Raw genomic sequence first — 20,152 nt, 5'->3', positions numbered from 1 at the left:
CCTAATAATTCCATATAGCAGGGAGAAATGGAGCCCAGGTATCCTCCTTGCTTCAGTCCTGGCTGTTGGAAAGCTAACAGGCAGGTTAGGGAGGAAGCACACACAAATACAAAGAGAAAAAAAATAGAATGCAATAATACGACCAGTGCCCAATGAGAGGACACTGATTCATGAGTTTATCCATTTGTTCAAGAATCATTAATGAGCTCTGTCTCTGTGCCAGGGTACTTTCCTGGACATTTTAGGAGAGACACTGATTTATTCATTGATTCTATGTTTGTGGAGTGCCTGTCATGTGCTAGGTACTATTCCAAGTGCTAGGAATAATAAGCAATGCATGAAACCAAGTCCCTGCCCTATGGAGCTTAACTCAGACATGGTACCTGCCCACAGAGCACTAATCCTGGTGTGAAACAGCCACGTGATTGGAGTCCAAAAGAGGGAGGGATGCTAGGCACTGGCTGGGTCCAGGGATGAGGGAGGACTCCAGCTGAGCTTTGAGCAAAGAGTAGGATTTGGAAAAGTAGAATGTAGGGATGAGGACAGCACAGGCAGGGGGACATTGTGAGCGAAAGGTCAGAGAACAGTAGAGATGTGGATTTGTGACAGGTGGAAGCTGATGGCCAAGGTGGAGGGTTCATGTTCAAATGCAGACCAAGGTGAGAGAAGCCAAGTTAGGACCAGATTGTGGAGCCTCACAAATGCTAAAGCACCTCGAAAACTATTTCCAGGGCTCCAGGCAGAGCCCATCCTGTATTCCCTTCTGCTGTGGAGGCAGTGGCCATGCAGAGTGTGAGGGGAAGGGCCCCTCCTGGGGGGCTGCTCATAGTCCATATGTGGCTGAAGCCACTGGTCTTGGGTCCAAGTGGCTGGCCTTGGTTCCCCCAAGCCCCTCTTGCATAATCAGAGGAGTCACCCCGGGAAGCCAGGACACAGAACATGGAAGGACTGAAACCTTTCCTGGGGCAGGAGTGTTTTGGTATTCGAAACCCAGACTCAACCCGAATGAGAATCCGGATTTCTTGGGAGGCAATGTGAACAAGGGGTGGGGCATCAAAGCCGTGCATTTTCTACTGTGGGCGGCATCTGGGTGCACAGCCATCACTGTCCCTCCGGGCCTCTTGATATTCGGGGGACATGGCGGGCACCTCCTTGCTGGGCTCCTGTCTTGTGTCCATGTCACAGTCAGGGAATGTTAGAGTGAATGCCCTTTAATGACAGCCTACTGCAAACCCCTCTTCTTTGCTTAGTGAGAAAGCCCCTTGAGGGAAGGTGAATTCCTGAAAGTTGGTGGAAAACTGGAGTACCTGCCTTGGTAGGACCAGAACCCATGCTAGTTCTGCCCCTAGCAGGGTGACTTTGGACAGGGCCCTTCAACTCCGAGCCTCAGTTTCCTTATTTAGAATAACAAGATAGTAATGACTACCCCCCAGGGCCAGTGGGTTGATGAGGTGAGAGGGTTTTGTAGATGCTCATGCACAAGTGCTGTAGATGTAAAGATTGTGGTTAGGAGTGGCCGGCTTGGGCCTGGAGGCTATGATTTCTGACTCCTGGACTGGTACGTTGCCACAGGCCTTTCCAGCCCTCTTCAGCCCCAATCCCTGAGGACAGTCTGTGGCTGCCCCACTGGGAGATGCCCAGCATTGGAATTGCTCAAGGAGGCCTCTCCAGGAGGGCTTCTCCACTTGTGTGTCCTCCCATGGGGCCGGCCTGCTCCTACCCCACCCACTTCCCCTTCTCCAGGATAAGCCCGTTGCAACAGCTCTATCTCCCAGTGTCTCAGCCTCTCTGGCTGCTCAGCCCAGCCTGGTCCAGCTGGCTATGCTGGCATGGACCCTAGTCTGGTGGCCCCTGCACCCACAGCCTTGGCAGGGTGCTCCTAGTGTGGGTGCAGAGGACACTTGAGAAGAGGCAGCCGTGCCTGCCATCCTGACCATGCCAGGCCCAGAGCTGCCATGGAGGCACCCAGGAGCAGGTCCAAGGACACATGGGCCCTATGAGCTGAGGGACCTGCCCTGGGCACAGGGTTCTGCAGGCCCAACGTGGCCGGTCAGGGCTAGCTGTAGGCTTGAGGCATCACTTTATCTCATGACTGGGGATAGAGCATGGGAGGGTGGCGACCCAGAGGGCCTGTGAGGCTTGGGGCTGGAGGCAGAACAAAGTGGGCCTGTTTGCCTGCCTGATTGCTTCCTTTGAGCCCAACTCATTAGAGGGCAGCTGGGCAAATCCTCTGATTCCAGGGAGGGATGAAGGGAGGGAGAAGGCAGGGCCAAGAATGTCCTACCATAGGATCTGCAGCCCATCGTAGAACACCGTAGCCCTCAGCCCCCGGCCCAGGGAGGAGCATGTTTAGTGGAAGAGCACTGTGGTAGAGTCGGAAGGCTCCGTTCAGACACCACCAGTGATACAGTGTAACTGTGTACAGTTCATGTGACTTTCTTCTCACGAGTAAAATGGAATTGATAATACCTACCTTGCAGGACCACGACAGGATTAAGTGAGGAAAAACCCCCATGAGAGTGTTTTGCCATTGTCAAGTGAGCCTGAGGGAGGCTGAGGGAGGATCAGGCTGTAGTCATGCCCCCGAGGACAAACTTTCCAGTTTACCCTGCTTCCTCTCTCTGTCCCCAGGCTGCCCCAGGCCCTGTGCAGACACACCAGGCCCTCAGCTGCAGCCCATGGACCTGCGGGTGGGCCAGCGGCCCCCAGTGGAGCCCCCACCAGAGCCCACATTGCTGGCCCTGCAGCGTCCCCAGCGCCTGCACCACCACCTCTTCCTAGCAGGCCTGCAGCAGCAGCGCTCGGTGGAGCCCATGAGGGTAAAGATGGAGCTCCCTGCATGTGGGGCCACCTTGAGCTTGGTCCCCAGCCTCCCCACCTTCAGCCTCCCTAGACAGCAGTCTCAGTCCTCAACTCCTTGTCCCTTTCTGGGCTGCCGGCCCTGCCCACAGCTCTCCATGGACACGCCGATGCCTGAGTTGCAGGTGGGACCCCAGGAACAAGAGCTGCGGCAGCTTCTCCACAAGGACAAGAGCAAGCGAAGTAAGGAGGTGGCCACCCCAGCCCAGCCCAGCCCCTCCAGCCGGGTGCCTGCGGCTGCCTGTGTGGCTTGTGAGGGGTGAGGTGGGAGGGGCGAAGCCAGCTGAGCCTGAGCTGAGGCTTTCCCTCTGCTTGCCTGGGCTCTGCCTGTGAATGTGTGGGGGATGTGGGGGTGGGGGGTGGTGTCTGGACGCTCTGGGGAGGGGTAGGGCCTTGGGCTTGGCTCTTGCCTGGGGAGTCCCTGGGACACCTCCTACTGAGGATGGGGACAGGGCAGTGGCCAGGGAGTGCCACGAGGCCACCTGTCCACCCACCTCCAGCCCCCTCGTGACTCTGCCCCTACAGGTGCTGTAGCCAGCAGTGTGGTCAAACAGAAGCTGGCAGAGGTGATTCTGAAAAAGCAGCAGGCGGCCCTAGAAAGAACAGTCCACCCCAACAGCCCCGGCATTCCCTACAGGTAACACCCTCCTCACCTGCCCTCCTGTCCCCACATGCACCCTCCACCCCTGCCCCCGTGTTAGCCATGAGCACACACACACTTGCCTCCTTCCTCCCCAGTTGCCACAACCAGTCCTTACCCTTCCTCTAAACATAATGCCCCCAAGCCCCTCTCTCAACTGATACCTGCCCTCCTTCTCTCTTTAAATTCTCTCCCCACCCTACCCAAGCCCTTCACACACACACACACACACACACACACACACCCTACTGGCTTTTTTCTTGCACATGAGCCCCTTCTCTCTTTATATTTTCCCTGAGCGCAAAAATGTCCTGGTTCCCAGAGCAGGTTCCTACTGCAGGTGACAGAGCCCCCAATGGGCTCTTCACCCATGCACCAAGCACCTGGCTTCTATGCCTAGGTCAGAGCTCTGCACTGTAGCTGCTGGAGCGGACAGGTAGCCCACTGCTGACACCTGGAGATGGTCCCCATTCCTACCAGCCCCATGTTGCCCAGCCCTGCCCGCTGCAGCCTCCCCCACAGGTCCCAGGGCCCGTGCTCAGGGCGGTGCCCGTGCAGTGTCCCCACACCTCTGAAGCAGCCTTGGCACTCATTCTGTAGAACTCTGGAGCCCCTGGAGACGGAAGGAGCCACCAGCTCCATGCTCAGCAGCTTTTTGCCTCCTGTTCCCAGCCTGCCCAGTGACCCCCCAGAGCACTTCCCTCTGCGCAAGACAGGTGAGCTGAAAAAACAGGCGGACCTTTCAGGCAAAGGAAGGGGGAAGGGCCTCGGACATGGGGGAGGAGTGTGCAGGGGTGGGCGGGCTGGGCTGGGCTGGGCCAGGGGATCATTGGTAGGCTAGGATCTTCTTTCTGGTTCTGCCTTCTCTTTCCTTCGCCGATAGAGATGACTGGGACTGAGGGATTAAAGGGTGGAAAAAAGAAGGGTGGTGGGGGCCTGAGTGACGCTGGTGCTCCCTGCAGTCTCTGAGCCCAACCTGAAGCTGCGCTATAAGCCCAAGAAGTCCCTGGAGCGGAGGAAGAATCCACTGCTCCGAAAGGAGAGTGCGCCCCCCAGCCTCCGGCGGCGGCCCGCAGAGACCCTCGGAGGTGAGGGCCAGCTGAGCCAGTGCGGTTGCCATCCTCAAACCTGGCTGGTCTTGTCCCTTTGGGTCAGGCCCCACCTAGACAGGGGTCTCCTCCTTAGGACTGCCTTGTGTGGTTGTATGGGGGTGTCCCACACACTTGCCGAAGCGGGGGAGTTGGAGCTGAAACCCAGTCCCTGCTCTGTTTGCTAAGGTGACATCTCCCAGAGAAGGGGGCACCCTTCAAAAAATTATGCAAAGGTGCTGTAGGCCAAAGGTGGCCTGTCTTCTTCCTGCTCTGATGGGAAGAAAGCAGGAGGCTGGGCGCGGTGGCTCAGGCCTATAATCCCAGCACTTTGGGAGGCTGAGGCAGGTCGATCACCTGAGGTTAGGAGTTTGAGACCAGCCTGGCCAATATGGTGAAACCCTGTCTCTACTAAAAATACAAAAATTAGCCAGGCATGGTGGTGCATGCCTGTAGTCCCAGCTACTTGGGAGGCTGAGCCAGGAGAATCGCTTGAACCCAGGAGGTGGAGGTTGCAGTGAGCCGGGATTGTGCCATTGCACTCCAGCCTGGGCAACAGAGCAAGACTCTGTCTCAAAAAAAAAAAAAAAAAAAAAGAAAGCAGGAAGCAAAGGTGCCCATTAAGGAAGGGGGTGCTCCTGGGTCTCCTGCACCAGGCGGCCTGGCTGTACCCTCCTGCCCACCCTGGCCTCTGACTGCACTTCCCTCTCTCCCCAACCCTCAGACTCCTCCCCAGGTAGTAGCAGCACGCCCGCGTCAGGGTGCAGCTCCCCCAATGACAGCGAGCACGGCCCCAATCCCATCCTGGGCTCGGAGGTAAGGCCTTGCCAAGACCGGGCTCTCCTGGGGCAGTTCTGAGGCTCAGCCTTCTTCCAGCAAGTGGCCCTACCTGGGCTGGGGCTGCAGGGTCTGGGCAGCCCCTGCCAGAGCCTTCTGGGTGTTCTGGGGAAGGTGTGCCGGGGTAGAGGTCTGGGACCGGTGACCCTCGCCCTGCTCCCTATGGCAGGCGCTCTTGGGCCAGCGGCTGCGGCTGCAGGAGACTTCTGTGGCCCCGTTCGCCTTGCCGACAGTGTCCTTGCTGCCCGCAATCACTCTGGGGCTGCCCGCCCCTGCCAGGGTGAGTGGCTGGGGTGCCCACCCCCACTCCAAGCCCCCCCAGCTTCTTTCACTCCCTTTTCCTGCTGCCTCACCCCATCACCTTCATTGTTCTCTGCTGGAATCTTCTTCCCCGTGACTTCTCCCGCCTCTCCCCCAGGCTGACGGTGACCGCAGGACCCATCCGACTCTGGGCCCTCGGGGGCCAATCCTGGGGAGCCCCCACACTCCCCTCTTCCTGCCCCATGGCCTGGAGCCCGAGGCTGGGGGCACCTTGCCTTCTCGCCTGCAGCCCATTCTCCTCCTGGACCCCTCAGGCTCTCATGCCCCGCTGCTGACTGGTGAGTCTGCTGCTTCTTCAGGGAAGGGGCTGGGTCCCTGCACCCTGCTGAGAGCCAAGCTTGGGATGGATCCATCCTTCCTCCCCATCTCTGTCCCCCTGTCCTGCGCATTGCCCTGCTGCACCCTGGTCCCTCACCCTATACCCTCGCTTCCTTCCATTGCTCCCTGTGGTTCCCTCCTTATTCCACCCCCCGATTCTTTCCAGTGCCCGGGCTTGGGCCCTTGCCCTTCCACTTTGCCCAGTCCTTAATGACCACCGAGCGGCTCTCTGGGTCAGGCCTCCACTGGCCACTGAGCCGGACTCGCTCAGAGCCCCTGCCCCCCAGTGCCACCGCTCCCCCACCGCCGGGCCCCATGCAGCCCCGCCTGGAGCAGCTCAAAACTCACGTCCAGGTGATCAAGGTGAGAGGAATTGGGTAGTGGAGGTATTGAGGGAGTGCTTAACTGGGGCCTTAGGGGCCAAAAGAAGAGGGGTACTTAGAAAGGGCAGGGACCTGGAGGGCAAAAGAGGGGGATGTGGCTTCTTGGGGCCCAGAGCTGCATGGCAGCTGGAGTCCTAGCAAGATGACTGGCTGCCTGGCCCAGCCCACCACCTCCCACCCCATGCCCCTCGCTCCACCACGGCTTCTCAGCCAGGTTCTCCCCTCCCCAGAGGTCAGCCAAGCCGAGTGAGAAGCCCCGGCTGCGGCAGATACCCTCGGCTGAAGACCTGGAGACAGATGGCGGGGGACCGGGCCAGGTGGTAGACGATGGCCTGGAGCACAGGGAGCTGGGCCATGGGCAGCCTGAGGCCAGAGGCCCCGCTCCTCTCCAGCAGCACCCTCAGGTATGGCAGTCCCCACCTGCCCCTCAGAAAGTGTCCTCAGAAGACTCTGGGGCCTGGCATAAGATGGGGAAGGGAGGGAGATACGACATCAGTGCAAGAGGCAGCTCTAGGACCCATGGTTGCCCTATAAGATCCTGGGTACAGGATCCACACTAAGGTGTAGGCACACACACACATGCACACTCACACACCCATACACACACATACACACAACAGCTTGCCAGTCTCAGGTGAAGCATGTCCCTTTTCCAGGAAGGAGTCTGTCCTTTCCTGGAGCCACACATACTCCTGCCCTGGTATGTCTCCCCTCTATCCAGAAAGGTGGCTAGGGCCAGAGGTGGGATGGAGCCAGGCTCCAGCGTGTCCAGCAGAATGCTCTCACTGTGGAAATCAAGACCCAGTGCATTAGCTTGCCGGAGCTGTTGGGATATAGGCTGGGTGCCTTAAACATCAGGCATTTACCGTCTCACAGTTCTGGAGGCTGGAAGTCGAAATCAAGGTGTTGGTGGAGTTGGTTCCTTCTGGGGGCTGTGAGTGAGGGCAGGGGCTGTTCCAGGTCTCTCTCCTTGGGCCAGGGGATCATCGGTAGGCTAGGATCTTCTTTCTGGTTCTGCCTTCTCTTTCCTTGACTGATAGAGATGACTGGGACGGAAGGATTAAAGGGTGGAAAAAAGAAGGGTGGTGGGGGCCTGAGTGACGCTGGTGCTCCCTGCAGTCTCTGAGCCCAATCTGAAGCTGTGGATGGTCATCTTCTTCCTGTGGATTCATGTGGTTTCCCTCTGTGAATGTCTGTTCAGGTTTCTTCTTCCTATAGGGACAATAGTCATACTGGGTTAAGGCTCACCCTAACGACCTCATTTTAATTTGATTACTTCTGTTTGTAAAGACCCTATCTCTGAATAAGGTCATGTTTAGAGGTACTGGGGGTTGGGACTTCAACATATAAATTTGAGGGTGGGGAACATAATTCAGTCCATAACACCTGATGACAGGCCACACACATGTTCTTGAACAGTTACACAGTCCAGGACAGGAGGACATCCTGGTCAGCGCAAGATCCAGCGCCCCTCCCCTCGTTCCTGACTTTGGAGCCCCAAGGGCCCAGGGAGCTGGTGGAATGGGTGGTCAGTCTGGGGTGCAAGCCTGTCAGGGGGCTGCAGGGGACAGGGCGCTTAGAGAGTCAAAGGCCAGAGCCCCACTGGACAGCAGGTCTGGGTTTATCCTGGAATCTCTCTAGGAAAGGGGCCTGCTTGGCAGTTCCCAAGACCTCAGGCAGAAGTAGAGGGAGCAGGACCCTGAGACACTGGAGACCAAGGCCCCATCTTTCCCCTAGGTGTTGCTCTGGGAACAGCAGCGACTGGCTGGGCGGCTCCCCCGGGGCAGCACCGGGGATACTGTGCTGCTTCCTCTGGCCCAGGGTGGGCACCGGCCTCTGTCCCGGGCTCAGTCTTCCCCAGCCGCACCTGCCTCACTGTCAGCCCCAGAGCCTGCCAGCCAGGCCCGAGTCCTCTCCAGCTCAGAGACCCCTGCCAGGACCCTGCCCTTCACCACAGGTGAGACCGGGAGGAGGGTGGCAGGTGGAGGGAGGGGCTCGGCTGCACGAGTCCATGTGGGTGTCGTGGTGTCACTTGGGACGTTTTTAGAGGCCACAGAGCGCTTAGCCTTGTTAGGCCCACGTAGTACCCATGGAGCACATGGAACAGCTGGTTATTGCATTTGGCCGATGAGGACCAAGGCTCACGAAATCTAAGGTGACAAGCCTGTGGTCAAATAGCAAGTGGTAGTCAAGCCAGGATAAGAATTCCAGTCTCCTGCCAATACACTCAGCCCTTTTAAAAAATGATATTTATTACTGTTGCTCTGCTTGTAAAAAGAGCTCAGAAGTATTTTAGACATTTTGAAGAGTACAGAAAAACCTAAGAAAAAAAGGAAAATCACCAACCAGTATCCCACCACCCACAAGTAACCCCTCTGAAATTCTGCTGTATTTCAGTCCAGGCTTTGTTCTGGCCATATGTACATGTACAGATGCCATGAACCCATGAACTACGTTTTGTATCCTGCTTTACTTAGTTAACATATTATGAATCCTTCTTGGCATAATTAGTCTTTAAAACTGAGAGTCTCATAGTATTTCATTATTGTATTTCATTTTTACTGAGGGATTCCTTACCAGTTAGATTATAGCTTATTTGAATTTCCTTATGCATAAATCTTTCCTCATGCTTGGGATTATTTCCCAAGGTTCACTCTAAAGGAGTAGCATTCCTGGGTCACATGGTGTGAGCATTTTGAGAGGCGTTGGTGTCCTAGACGCACAGAAATTGACCCTCCCACCCGCAATGAGCAGGACCCTCCTCTGAAGACTTCCCACGGGTCAGACTGAAATAGTCACTTCTCCAAAGCTGGATTTGTCTATCACATGGTCCAGTGTCATCGTGGGCTTCTTAGCTCCCGGTTTGGGCGTTTCCTAGGAATTCTTTTCCCTCCTGCTGCCCCTTGGTAGCCTCTCTGGGTTCATGACACGCGTGTGAGACGCTGTACGTTAGGCCTCATGCTTTGCTCTGAGCACTTGAGGGCCTTGTGCTGGGCCCTCGAGTGCTGGGCCACCCAGCAGTCGTGTCCGCATGTGGGAAGGCCGTGCCTCTGTGGCAGCCGTGTTGGCTGGATCTGTGTTGGTGTGTTGGCTGCTGCCACCTGGGGAAGTGTCTGGGCGTGTGTGGACAGGTGTGAGGGGCTGGGGCAGGGGGCAGGATGAAATGCAGGCCTGTGTGGGTGTGAGGGGTGTGTGCCCGCCCGGCTCCATGTGGGTGCCTGCTGTGGCGGTGCTGGCGTGTTCTCAGCAGCCAAGGCCATGGGGCGTGAGGACTCCCTGGGTCCCCGCTCTGACCCTTGCTCCTGCAGGGCTGATCTATGACTCGGTCATGCTGAAGCACCAGTGCTCCTGCGGTGACAACAGCAGGCACCCGGAGCACGCCGGCCGCATCCAGAGCATCTGGTCCCGGCTGCAGGAGCGGGGACTCCGGAGCCAGTGTGAGGTGAGGAGGCCCTGGGGCCCTGGGGCCCATGACAGATGAGGGGCACATGGGGTGGTGGTGATGGGAGGGAAGGGGTGAGCATGGGCTCAGAGCTCTGTGGTCCCCTTTTCAGTGTCTCCGAGGCCGGAAGGCCTCCCTGGAAGAGCTGCAGTCGGTCCACTCTGAGCGGCACGTGCTCCTCTACGGCACCAACCCGCTCAGCCGCCTCAAACTGGACAACGGGAAGCTGGCAGGTAAGGGCCTAGTGGCCCTGTCTCCCCGTGCCCGCTTACCTCACCCAGCTCCCACGCACTCCTGTCTCGGCTCCGCCCGCCCAGCCAGCCTCCTCCTGCACCCTGGACGTCCCTGCTCCAGGCTTGCTGCCGAGCCCCTCCTCAGCCCACCTCCACCTCTCCCTTCCATATTTCTCTCCCCCAATACTCACCCGGCCCTGCTGTCTGGGCTCCCTGCTCCCTGTTGGGCCAAAGGCTGAGAGTATTCACGCTGACGTGGGCTGGGCCTCTCCCCGCAGGGCTCCTGGCACAGCGGATGTTTGTGATGCTGCCCTGTGGTGGGGTTGGGGTAAGTGTGCCCAGGGGTCTCAGGGGGGCGTTGCCAGGGCTCTCAGCTCTCCTCCCTGTGGTTCTCCCAGGCCCAGCCCCTGCAGAACCTCTGCTTGTTGTGGTTCTGCTAGACAGGGTGGGCCAGGGACTTCCTGAGGTGCCCCCTGCAGCAGGAAGCTCCTTTTGGACGGGCGTGTCTCGGACCCACAATGTCCCCCGAATGCGGAGCCCAGCCTAAGCCTCGCCCCTAGAAGGTGTCTGGTAGATGTTGAGTGAGGTTTCAGGAGCAGGGCCAAGGCTGGGGCTTAGGATCATCTCTCCCTTCAAAGACCCCCATGATTAGGCATTGGCCGCCAGGCTGCTCTGTCTGCTCTGAAGTGGCAAGTTGGGGTACCTCAGCCTGGTCCCCAGACCTTGGGCTGCCTGGTGTGACATCACGGTGGTGCTTCCAGTGTCCTTGGCGATCCCAGCACTCCCTGCTCCGAGACACAGCCCCAAACTCCGCTCGCGAGCTTTGCTTCCTCAGTCCTCACCCCTTTGTGAAGGGAGCTTCCCGCTCCCTCTGGCTCAGCTCTCCTCGCCTAACACTATCCCTGCAGTAGTTTCTCAAGCAAGGTGTGTAGAGGCAGGGGATGGAGGCCTCATTCCGGAGGGGAAGTGGGAGCTGTAGCTGGTGGGGGACTTTGGGAGCCAGTCAGTGCCCTATTCACAACTTCCCATTTCTTGCCACTTTCTGGTTTTTCCAACTGTTGTTGCTTCTGTTTTCTCCGCCCTCCTCTCCCTCTCTGTCTTTCTCTCTCTCTCTCTTTCTCCAGCCTCTTGCGACTCTCTCTGCCTTCCTCGCCTCTCTTGGTCTGCCTCGCCCTCCCCATCTCCCCATCATGCCCCCCGGCCCCTCCCTAGCCTTGAGGCCCAGGGACTGGGTTTGGGGGGCCTCCCAGCCTGGGCTAGGGGCCCTGAGTGGAAGACAGTGGTGCAGACGGCCCCTCCAGCTCCGACCGTCCCGCAGGGCCTGAGCAGAGTCAGCTGGGGCTTAAAACCCCCTCCCGGCCCAAACCCCAAGTCCCGCCCAGGTAACGCCATGCCCCCTCCCCTGACCGGGGAGGCAGGCGTGATGCTGCCAGCAGAGTGCTGGCCAGAAATGGGCTGGTGCTGGGACTTAAGCTGGGAAAAAGTCATGCTGGGATTGGGGGACACAGGAGGCCTTGCCTTTGGGCGGTGGGGCACTGGGGAGGCAGCACTGTCTGCCCAGCTCCCTGCCCCTGGGGTCCTGGCCGTGGGGTGGGGACCACCCCCTTGGGCCCTGTCTCCTGTGTGAAGCCTTGGATGATGCGGGCCCTGACTCTGGCTCCCGCAGGTGGACACTGACACCATCTGGAATGAGCTGCATTCCTCCAATGCAGCCCGCTGGGCCGCTGGCAGTGTCACTGACCTCGCCTTCAAAGTGGCTTCTCGTGAGCTAAAGGTAGGAGGTTTGGGTTGAAGGTGGACACACCACAAAGGAGGCAGCAGAGTGGGGTAGTGGGGAATCCAGGCCCAGAACCCCAGGCATCGCATTCCTCTTAGAGATTGCCACAGGGTTTTTGGAGGGGAAATTGAGGGCTCTGGGGACCAGGTTGAGATTTGAACCCTTGGGGTACATTCATGCAGCTGTGGGTCAGAGCTGTCTGTTGATTGACAAGCATTCTTTCGTTTTCCAGAATGGTTTCGCTGTGGTGCGGCCCCCAGGACACCATGCAGATCATTCAACAGCCATGTAAGGCTAGAGGAAGACCTAGGTGGGATGAGGTGGGGGGCAAGCCCCCAGGAACTTCCTTTAGGGACATTCTCTCTTCTTCCCTGAGCTTTCTCAGGCTGGGCCAACCCAGGGGCCTGGGGAGGTGAGGGCATGTGGAGAGAATGGGCTGGCAGGACCCGTCTCTCCTTCCAGGGGCTTCTGCTTCTTCAACTCAGTGGCCATCGCCTGCCGGCAGCTGCAGCAGCAGAGCAAGGCCAGCAAGATCCTCATTGTAGACTGGGTAGGTGCCTGTTCATAGCACCCTCCGATTCGAGAGCCCTGGGGGAAAGGCCCTGAGCCTGATGTTAGAGATGTGGCTTCATGTCTTAGTTCTGCAGTAGCCTCTCTGAGCCTCAGTTTCCCCTTGTGTGAAATTTGGGTAAAGATAACACTCACATCACAGTTGGGAGGCCTAGAGGGGATGGCGTGTGGGAACGCATTCAGCCATCGCAAACCCCCGCGATGAGTAGGAGCTGTCATTTGAGTGTTGTCTTTTGACCTCTATTGGCTTCTTTTGGCAGATCTAGTAATTTCTGCATTTCCTGTACAGGTAGTGATGATAAGAGTAATAGCAGATAACATCAGTACACCACTAATCACATCAGACACTGATGGTTTTACACATGATGGATTTAATCCTGACTATAACCCACTTTACAGATGAAAGTGAGCACAGAGAGATTAAGTAACTCACACACAGTCATTCGTAAGTCATGAGATGGATTTGAACCCGGGCCGGTTAGCTCTAGAGTGCTTGCGTTTAACTGCTAAGCTATGTCCCTTTCTGCACTGACAGCTGTGAAAGAGACATTTCTAAGCAGAAGTTGAGAGCAGTGGAGGACCTTTGCACACTTGAGTCCCCGCATGGTCCTGTGAGTCGAGTGTAGGGCCCAGCTCTCCCTAAGAGGGATGGGGCTGGGCCTCGTGTACCTGCCCCTCTGTAACCGAGCTTGGTTTCTAATCTCCTCATAACTTCATGACTTTATGCAAGACAGAGTGGTTCCTGATGTGTGTAACCCTGAACCCTTCCCTCTCCTTGCCACTAACCCCATGTCCACACAGTTACTCTCTCAGGTGGGCTGGCCTGAGATTGGGACACCTCCTCTCCTTCAGGATCTCATATTACAGCCAGCCCTGTCCAGCACGGAGAGGCCGAGGTTCAGAGCCGGGCAGTGGATTACATGGGGCCACTCGACCATGTGGCTTTAGGAACCTCAGGTTCCTGATCCCAGTCTAGAGTCCTGACCTCAGAATGGCCACTGACCTTGAAACTCTTCTAACCTGTCCTGGCCCCCATCTCTCTGCCTTCCCTAATCACCGCCCATCTCCCTACACAGGACGTGCACCATGGCAACGGCACCCAGCAAACCTTCTACCAAGACCCCAGTGTGCTCTACATCTCCCTGCATCGCCATGACGACGGCAACTTCTTCCCGGGGAGTGGGGCTGTGGATGAGGTAACCGCATGTCAGGGCCACATCCTCCAGCCTCATTGACTCTCCTCCTGGCACTTACTCTGCCTCTGTCATGATGAGCTGTGTGATCCTGGGCAGACTGCTGAGCCTCTCTGATCCTAAACTTCCCCACCTGGAAATGAGGAGGCTGGATGAGCTGGGCTGGCAGCATTAACAAGCTGGTGTTCCCCTTCTGGGACTCCGCTGTCCTCATGTCTCTCTTGCCTCCTGTTTTCCAGGTAGGGGCTGGCAGCGGTGAGGGCTTCAATGTCAATGTGGCCTGGGCTGGAGGTCTGGACCCCCCCATGGGGGATCCTGAGTACCTGGCTGCTTTCAGGTACGTGCTCTGGGGGCCCAGAGGGGCAAGGCCCCCCTCTCCTGTCCCTTCTCCCAAGAGCACCAGGGTGGAGGTGATCAGTTGGATTGTCAGCCTGTCCCCACCAGTTCCTAGACATTGTAGGTGAACGCCAGTGAGAATAGGACACACAGAGAGAAGAACGCAAAAGTCAAAGGGTGCTTTGCAAAGGCATACATTACCAAGAGCCAATGTTAAACTGATTGCTGGCAGATGGGCGGTGGAGTGAGCAGAGCTGGCACATTTAGTCAGAGAAGGCTGCCTGCAGGAGGTGGGCTTTGAGCAGAAGAGCAGAAATTTAAATTGTGGAGAAAGAGAGAAAGCAGATAATGTCCATATTGGGGGAGTAACTTAAAAAAAGCCATTCTGGAAGAGGGGCTTTGGGATTTGTTCAGGAGCCCTTATATATTTCACACGGGGGTCCCTGCAGTCTATTTGGGAAAAGAGAATTCTGGAAATGGATCTTCAAACACTTTTCTAGAGTTATCTCTATGACAGCTAATTCTACGAGAGCCCTGGGCTGGAGTTCCTGGAGTCTTCTCAGAGCCCGGGGCTATGAAGAACACCCCAGAGTTGGATGAGGGGTAGAGGAAGGCAGCTGGGGGGGCCTGGAAGAGGGAGGGGATGAGAGAATGTAGCCAGGTGGCACAGGACCTCAGAGGACCTAGTTGTCCCCTACTCAGCTCTCAAGTAGTGAGCAGCTGGGTGTGGTCAACTCAGTCCAAAGGACTGAGCACTTGTAGTCCCTGAAGCTTCGTGACCAGAGTCCATCTCCACAAGGCTGTGAGATTACCCTTTCCCTGTAGCTCCGGCCACTGCACCCCACACAGATGCTTGCACGCACACACACACATGCACACACACGGCCACATACACTCCTCTTTCATTCCCTCTGGTGCCCCATCCTTGGCTCCTTTCTGCCTCTTGCTAGTTAAGTCCCCTAGGGGGCTGAATCCTCAGGCTGTGTGTGCCAGGGACATGGGTGGCCAGCCAAGGTCAAGGAGGTCAGAGAAATCTGCCAGTTGTGCTGGGGCATTGGGAGCCTTGGAGTCCTAAGAACAGGGTGCCCCACCGCAAAGTTGACAGGACCGCCCCTGGCAACCCCGCACAGTATAATGATCGCCACTTCTTGTGACCTCACAGGATTGTCGTGATGCCCATCGCCCGAGAGTTCTCTCCAGACCTAGTCCTGGTGTCTGCTGGATTTGATGCTGCTGAGGGTCACCCAGCCCCACTGGGTGGCTACCATGTTTCTGCCAAATGTAAGGGAGCCTCAGCTGAGGGGGAGGTATAGGGACAGAGAGCCAGGCGATGCGGGGAGTGGGGAGGCACTCCCAAGTCCGAAAGGGAAGGTGGCAGTGGCTAGCCCAGGGCTTTCAGCCTGAGGACTGGAGTATGGCAGCTGGCCCTGAAATTCCTCGGGATCTCCTAGCCAAGCACAGCCCAGGCCCTTTCTCAGGACCAGGCCGGTTCACCATGGAGGGCTTGACCAGGTCATACCCATGGGGACTTAAGTCCAGTAGGCAGGAAGCTCAGCCGTGGGACTCCCCACCACAGCTGGGTTGATTCCAGGTGGGCTGGCAGCTCCTCCAGAGGAAGGGGAGACAGGAGCAGCACTCTCAGAATAGAGGGCGGCCACAGGGCCCAGAGGATAGAAAGAGAGGGTGCAGCTCAGTGAAAAAGACACAGGCTAGAGTCAATGACCCAAGTTCAAGTCCTACCTTGCTGCCACTTACTAGCTGTGGGGCCTTTCCCAAGGCCCTTAACCTCCCTGAGTCTTGAGTGAAGCATACTAGTAGGTTTTGCACGACATTCAATGTGAAAGCACTTTGGAAATAGTGATTGATACATGTGAGTCATTCTTTATTAGGGAGGGAGCAAGCAGGGAAGCCACAGGGGTAGAGAACAAGGTCACCTCTCCACTCCCGCCCCTCCCATTTCTCCCCTCCCAACCTCTAGGTTTTGGGTACATGACGCAGCAACTGATGAACCTGGCAGGAGGCGCAGTGGTGCTGGCCTTGGAGGGTGGCCATGACCTCACAGCCATCTGTGACGCCTCTGAGGCCTGTGTGGCTGCTCTTCTGGGTAACAAGGTGAGCCGTCTCCCTCTCCCATCCATGCTTCTGTCAGGCAGGTAAGCCTGGCTCTCTCAAGACTACCCAAAGAGCAGGCAGATGGGATGGGACAGGGCGGGAGTGGCCAAGCCTGAAACGAGGTAGGCAAAGCTGAAGCCTCTGTTCCAAGTTAGGTCCAGGCAGCTTCTCCTGGCCTAGGTAGAGTGTGCTTGTGGCTAGAAGGCCGGGGCGCCTGGGGTGGGAGTGAGCTGGGCCTGTGGGTCCCTGAGAGACTAGTGGCTGATGTACTGTTTTCTATAGGTGGATCCCCTTTCAGAAGAAGGCTGGAAACAGAAACCCAACCTCAATGCCATCCGCTCTCTGGAGGCCGTAATCCGGGTGCACAGTAAGTGTGGAGATGGGACACTCGCTGAGCTCAGACTGAAGGATCTTGGTGGTACCCTGCCCCACCGTGGCCAGATCCTAGGGCTTCCGGTGCCAGCCAGGTGACCTGCTGTTGGTCTGGAGTAAGATTCCTGTGAGTGACCCAGGCAGCAATGGTGAACACCCCCCAGCGAGGGGGTATCCTCTGAGCCCTCCTGATGGAGCCAGCAGGGCCTACAAGACAGTGGCCCCTCAAGGTAGGGACTGGCCTCCATCTCTAGCTACAGCCCTAGACCAGGGCCAGATCAAGAGCAACACTCAGGCCTTGTTTGCCAAAAGGCCTGGTTCCCATCCCTCCCCTCAGTCCTGGCCATGGGGGTCTCAGGAGCTCTGCTGGCTTGGGGGCTGCATCTTGGGATAACCCCCACATTTGTAAAGTACTTTAAATTTTCAACTTCAACTCAACATCTATTGAGCATCTTATGTCAAGACCCATAATCTATACTAGGGATAAAAATTAATAAAATAGATTCCCATATCAAGGGCTGGGTAGGGGAGCCGTGATGTCTTTACATAATGGTAAAGACATGGCTGATTCCTCTTACGGTGGGTGCCCTCACACTGAGCCAGGTTCCAGGACATGGTTCCTCACAGCAGCAGGCAGGAGGAACATTCTCCTGGCCTGGGCACCCATGCAGAGGGGCCGTGGTGATGGTCAGCTCTCCCACGTTGTGTTCGTCCCACCTCCCAGGCCCTCTTTTCCTGAGTGCTGGGCTGAGCACTGGTGGGGGCTGTGTTTAAGTGGGAGGCCCGAGCTTGGGGCTCTGGGAGGTCACTGTGACACAGACCCTGTCTGCAGGCAAGCAGGCTCTCTTGATGCTCTCAGGAGCCCTGTACCTGTGGGGAATGAGTCAAAGGTGGCCTTGCAGCCACAGGGGATGAGAGAAAGGCTGGGCACCTGCTAGGACTCCCTCGCAGCCATGTTGAACCCACTCTGCTTACCCTGTCAGGCTGTGCGGGAGGGGGAGCGAAGTGAGGAGAGGGGCAGGTGGGAGAGCCGACCCCAAGTGGAGGACAGGCCCGCTACTCCGGGGCCCTGGGCCTGAGACACCAACCTCAATATCCGGTCTAGGACACAGTGTGGAGGGGCTTGCTTTCTCCAACCCTTTCTGACCTGGCATCTTACCCCAGGTAAATACTGGGGCTGCATGCAGCGCCTGGCCTCCTGTCCAGACTCCTGGGTGCCTAGAGTGCCAGGGGCTGACAAAGAAGAAGTGGAGGCAGTGACCGCACTGGCATCCCTCTCTGTGGGCATCCTGGCTGAAGATAGGTAATGCCAGACCCCTGGCCCTGGGCCCACAGCCTCTCCACCACTTCATTCCTCCCTGCTTGAAGACCCCGGGTCCGCTATGCAGCCACCCCAACCCTCCCAGGCTTCCTGACCAGGGTTGAGAGGAAGCTCAGCTAAGGCCCTTGCTGCAGCCCTGGCGCTCCAGCATCCCACCCTTGTCCCTCCCCACAGGCCGTCGGAGCAGCTGGTGGAGGAGGAAGAACCTATGAATCTCTAAGGCTCTGGAACCATCTGCCCGCCCACCATGCCCTTGGGACCTGGTTCTCTTCTAACCCCTGGCAATAGCCCCCATTCCTGGCTCTTTAGAGATCCTGTGGGCAGGTAGTTGGAACCAGAGAACAGCCTGCCTGCCTTGACAGTTATCCCAGGGAGCCTGAGAAAATCCCTGGGTCTAGAATGGGGACTGGAGAGGACCCTGAGAGGAGACGGGCTGGGCGGCGACCCCCACAGGGTTCTCGAGAACAGATTCTCCCCTCTGGTATGGGCCCTGGCTGTGGCCCCCATTCCTCAGGACTGCACAGAGGAGGACTGGCTCCGGCTCCGTCGGGCTCACCCTTAACCACTATTCCTGGCTCTGCAAACCCCAGACTTTGCACACAGCCCCAGGCTCCACACAGAAATGTGAACTTGGCCTCAGACAGGCTGGCCCTTCCTAGGCTCTAGGGGCTGGGGGAGAGTGGGGAGCCAAGAGGTCCCATATTCCTGAGTGCAGGGGGAGTCCCTCTCACCTGCTTCCTCAGATGACCCTGGAAGCTTCCCCCTACCACCAGGCACTGAGACGAAGCTCCCAGACAGCCGAGACTGGCAGCCCTCCATCTGGTCCATACCCTCGCCAGAGGCCCCCCTACATCAACCTCCTGGCGATGCCCTGGTGGAGCAGATGGGTGCTCTGGGAGTCCTGTGCTTCCTGATCCAATGGTGCCAAACCCTTCATCTCCCCCAGAAGCACAGCATACCCCTGGGACCCCTCGGCCACTGCCCACTCGGGGGAGCCTTCTCTGTTTCTGGGGCCTCCCCCACCACAGCTCTGATTCCCACCCCACATAGGAATAGCCTGGCTGAGGGGGAAGGGGTGGGAGAGAAGATACAGACATGGAGGAGGGGAGGCTGCTCTGGCAAAGTCTTCAAGGCTTTTGGAGGTCCAGGCCTGGGGTCAAGAAGGAAAATGTGTGTGAGCATGTGTGTGAATGAGGCGTGTGTGTGAGCGTGTGTGAGTGAGGCGTGTGTGTGTGTCTTTCCTAGGACCCACCATACCCTGTGTATGTATGCATGTTTTTGTAAAAAGGAACAAAATGGAAAAAAATCTGAACAATAAATGTTTTATTTGCTTTAAAAGTGCCTCTGAAAGGGCCCCCCAGAAGTAAGCAGTGTGCCGTCAAGCGGGTGTGCAGGGCACACAGCTGCACAGCACAGTGTGGGTCTGAGTCAGTGCCGGAGGAGGGACCAGGGTGGTCTGGGCTGCAGCCCCTTTAACTCTTTGCCCTTCCTGCCCTGCAGGAAGAACCCATTCTGAACACACCCTGGCTGTCCCTGGCTGCCCCACTTTGGGGTGACAAAGAGGAGGCAGCCCTGGGCTGAGTCCACAGAGACCAGCCCTGATATGGGAGGAGTAGGGGTGGGGTGGGGGAGTGGGAATACAGGAGCTCAGCCCCAGCTCACCACGGCATCCCCAAAGAGTTGTGACTCAGACACACCTGGGTTTAAGTCCTAGCTGGGAGCTCAGGTAAGTCAAATCGTCTTCTGGGGCCTCTGTTTATCAGTAGAAGGCTCCAGAAGTATACACTGTTGATAGTTCCTTCCCGCTCTGATGCACCATGCCTGATTAAGCATACACTGAGCCTAGAAGAGAGAAGGGGTGAGGCACAGGCCTGGACAAGCTCACCCAGCCTAAGCAGAGAGGAAGGCGCCAGACTGGCAGCACCTGCCTTTGTGGTTCTGAGTCTGTCCGGTTTTTCCAGCAGGAAGAGGAGCACCTCATTACCTTAGACCTGGCCCAAGCTCCCGGCAGCCTGGCAGAGTGTGAGGGAAGAGGTGCTAATCCCCTTCCCATCTGGCCTAGCCTCTCGGGTGTGGACACCAAATCCCGCAGGGGTTGCTGTAGCTATGCCCGTGGGCATCCTTGCCCTGGCTGGGGTGTGCTAGAGAGAGGAAAGCTGGAGGAGGAGAGCTGAGCTGGTGGTTACCCCATGCCAGGAGGGCCAAGGCAAGAGGGCCTCCAGCCCCAGAGATACTGACCCTGTCTCCTGCCCTCCAGGGCACAACTGAACTAGAGGAATGGCTTAATCAGATAGCCCGAGAACTGCCACTACCACTCCGTCCCTGCCCACTCCTCCCAAAGCCCACCTGT

The 20,152-nt window shown here is 57.5% G+C and overlaps 1 protein-coding gene across 4 annotated transcripts in view; it reads left to right on the top strand.

Moving 5' to 3' along the window:
* The window catches only part of HDAC7 (histone deacetylase 7), a 38,902-nt gene extending 19,762 nt beyond the window's left edge, over window positions 1–19,140 (top strand). Inside the window, exons 3-26 of one of the 4 annotated variants that reach the window (XM_024257183.3) lie at window positions 2,632–2,819; window positions 2,952–3,042; window positions 3,385–3,496; window positions 4,100–4,215; window positions 4,462–4,587; window positions 5,312–5,403; window positions 5,594–5,704; window positions 5,843–6,023; window positions 6,230–6,426; window positions 6,677–6,850; window positions 8,184–8,403; window positions 9,755–9,888; window positions 10,001–10,121; window positions 10,400–10,449; window positions 11,788–11,895; window positions 12,131–12,186; window positions 12,361–12,448; window positions 13,545–13,664; window positions 13,901–13,998; window positions 15,160–15,278; window positions 15,976–16,109; window positions 16,392–16,476; window positions 17,646–17,784; window positions 17,977–19,140. In XM_024257183.3, the coding sequence (XP_024112951.2) occupies window positions 2,632–2,819; window positions 2,952–3,042; window positions 3,385–3,496; window positions 4,100–4,215; window positions 4,462–4,587; window positions 5,312–5,403; window positions 5,594–5,704; window positions 5,843–6,023; window positions 6,230–6,426; window positions 6,677–6,850; window positions 8,184–8,403; window positions 9,755–9,888; window positions 10,001–10,121; window positions 10,400–10,449; window positions 11,788–11,895; window positions 12,131–12,186; window positions 12,361–12,448; window positions 13,545–13,664; window positions 13,901–13,998; window positions 15,160–15,278; window positions 15,976–16,109; window positions 16,392–16,476; window positions 17,646–17,784; window positions 17,977–18,022 (2,906 nt within the window). In that variant the 3' untranslated portion in view covers window positions 18,023–19,140. The remainder of the gene's footprint in view (window positions 1–2,631; window positions 2,820–2,951; window positions 3,043–3,384; window positions 3,497–4,099; window positions 4,216–4,461; window positions 4,588–5,311; window positions 5,404–5,593; window positions 5,705–5,842; window positions 6,024–6,229; window positions 6,427–6,676; window positions 6,851–8,183; window positions 8,404–9,754; window positions 9,889–10,000; window positions 10,122–10,399; window positions 10,450–11,787; window positions 11,896–12,130; window positions 12,187–12,360; window positions 12,449–13,544; window positions 13,665–13,900; window positions 13,999–15,159; window positions 15,279–15,975; window positions 16,110–16,391; window positions 16,477–17,645; window positions 17,785–17,976) is intronic. The other 3 variants (XM_024257184.3, XM_054527188.2, XM_063712139.1) reach the window with 3 other exon arrangements.
* The last annotated feature ends 1,012 nt before the right edge of the window (window positions 19,141–20,152 follow it).

Source organism: Pongo abelii, chromosome 10, assembly GCF_028885655.2.
Source record: "Pongo abelii isolate AG06213 chromosome 10, NHGRI_mPonAbe1-v2.0_pri, whole genome shotgun sequence".
NCBI classification, from domain to species: domain Eukaryota; kingdom Metazoa; phylum Chordata; class Mammalia; order Primates; family Hominidae; genus Pongo; species Pongo abelii.
This window is presented reverse-complemented; position numbering and strand designations above follow the sequence as displayed.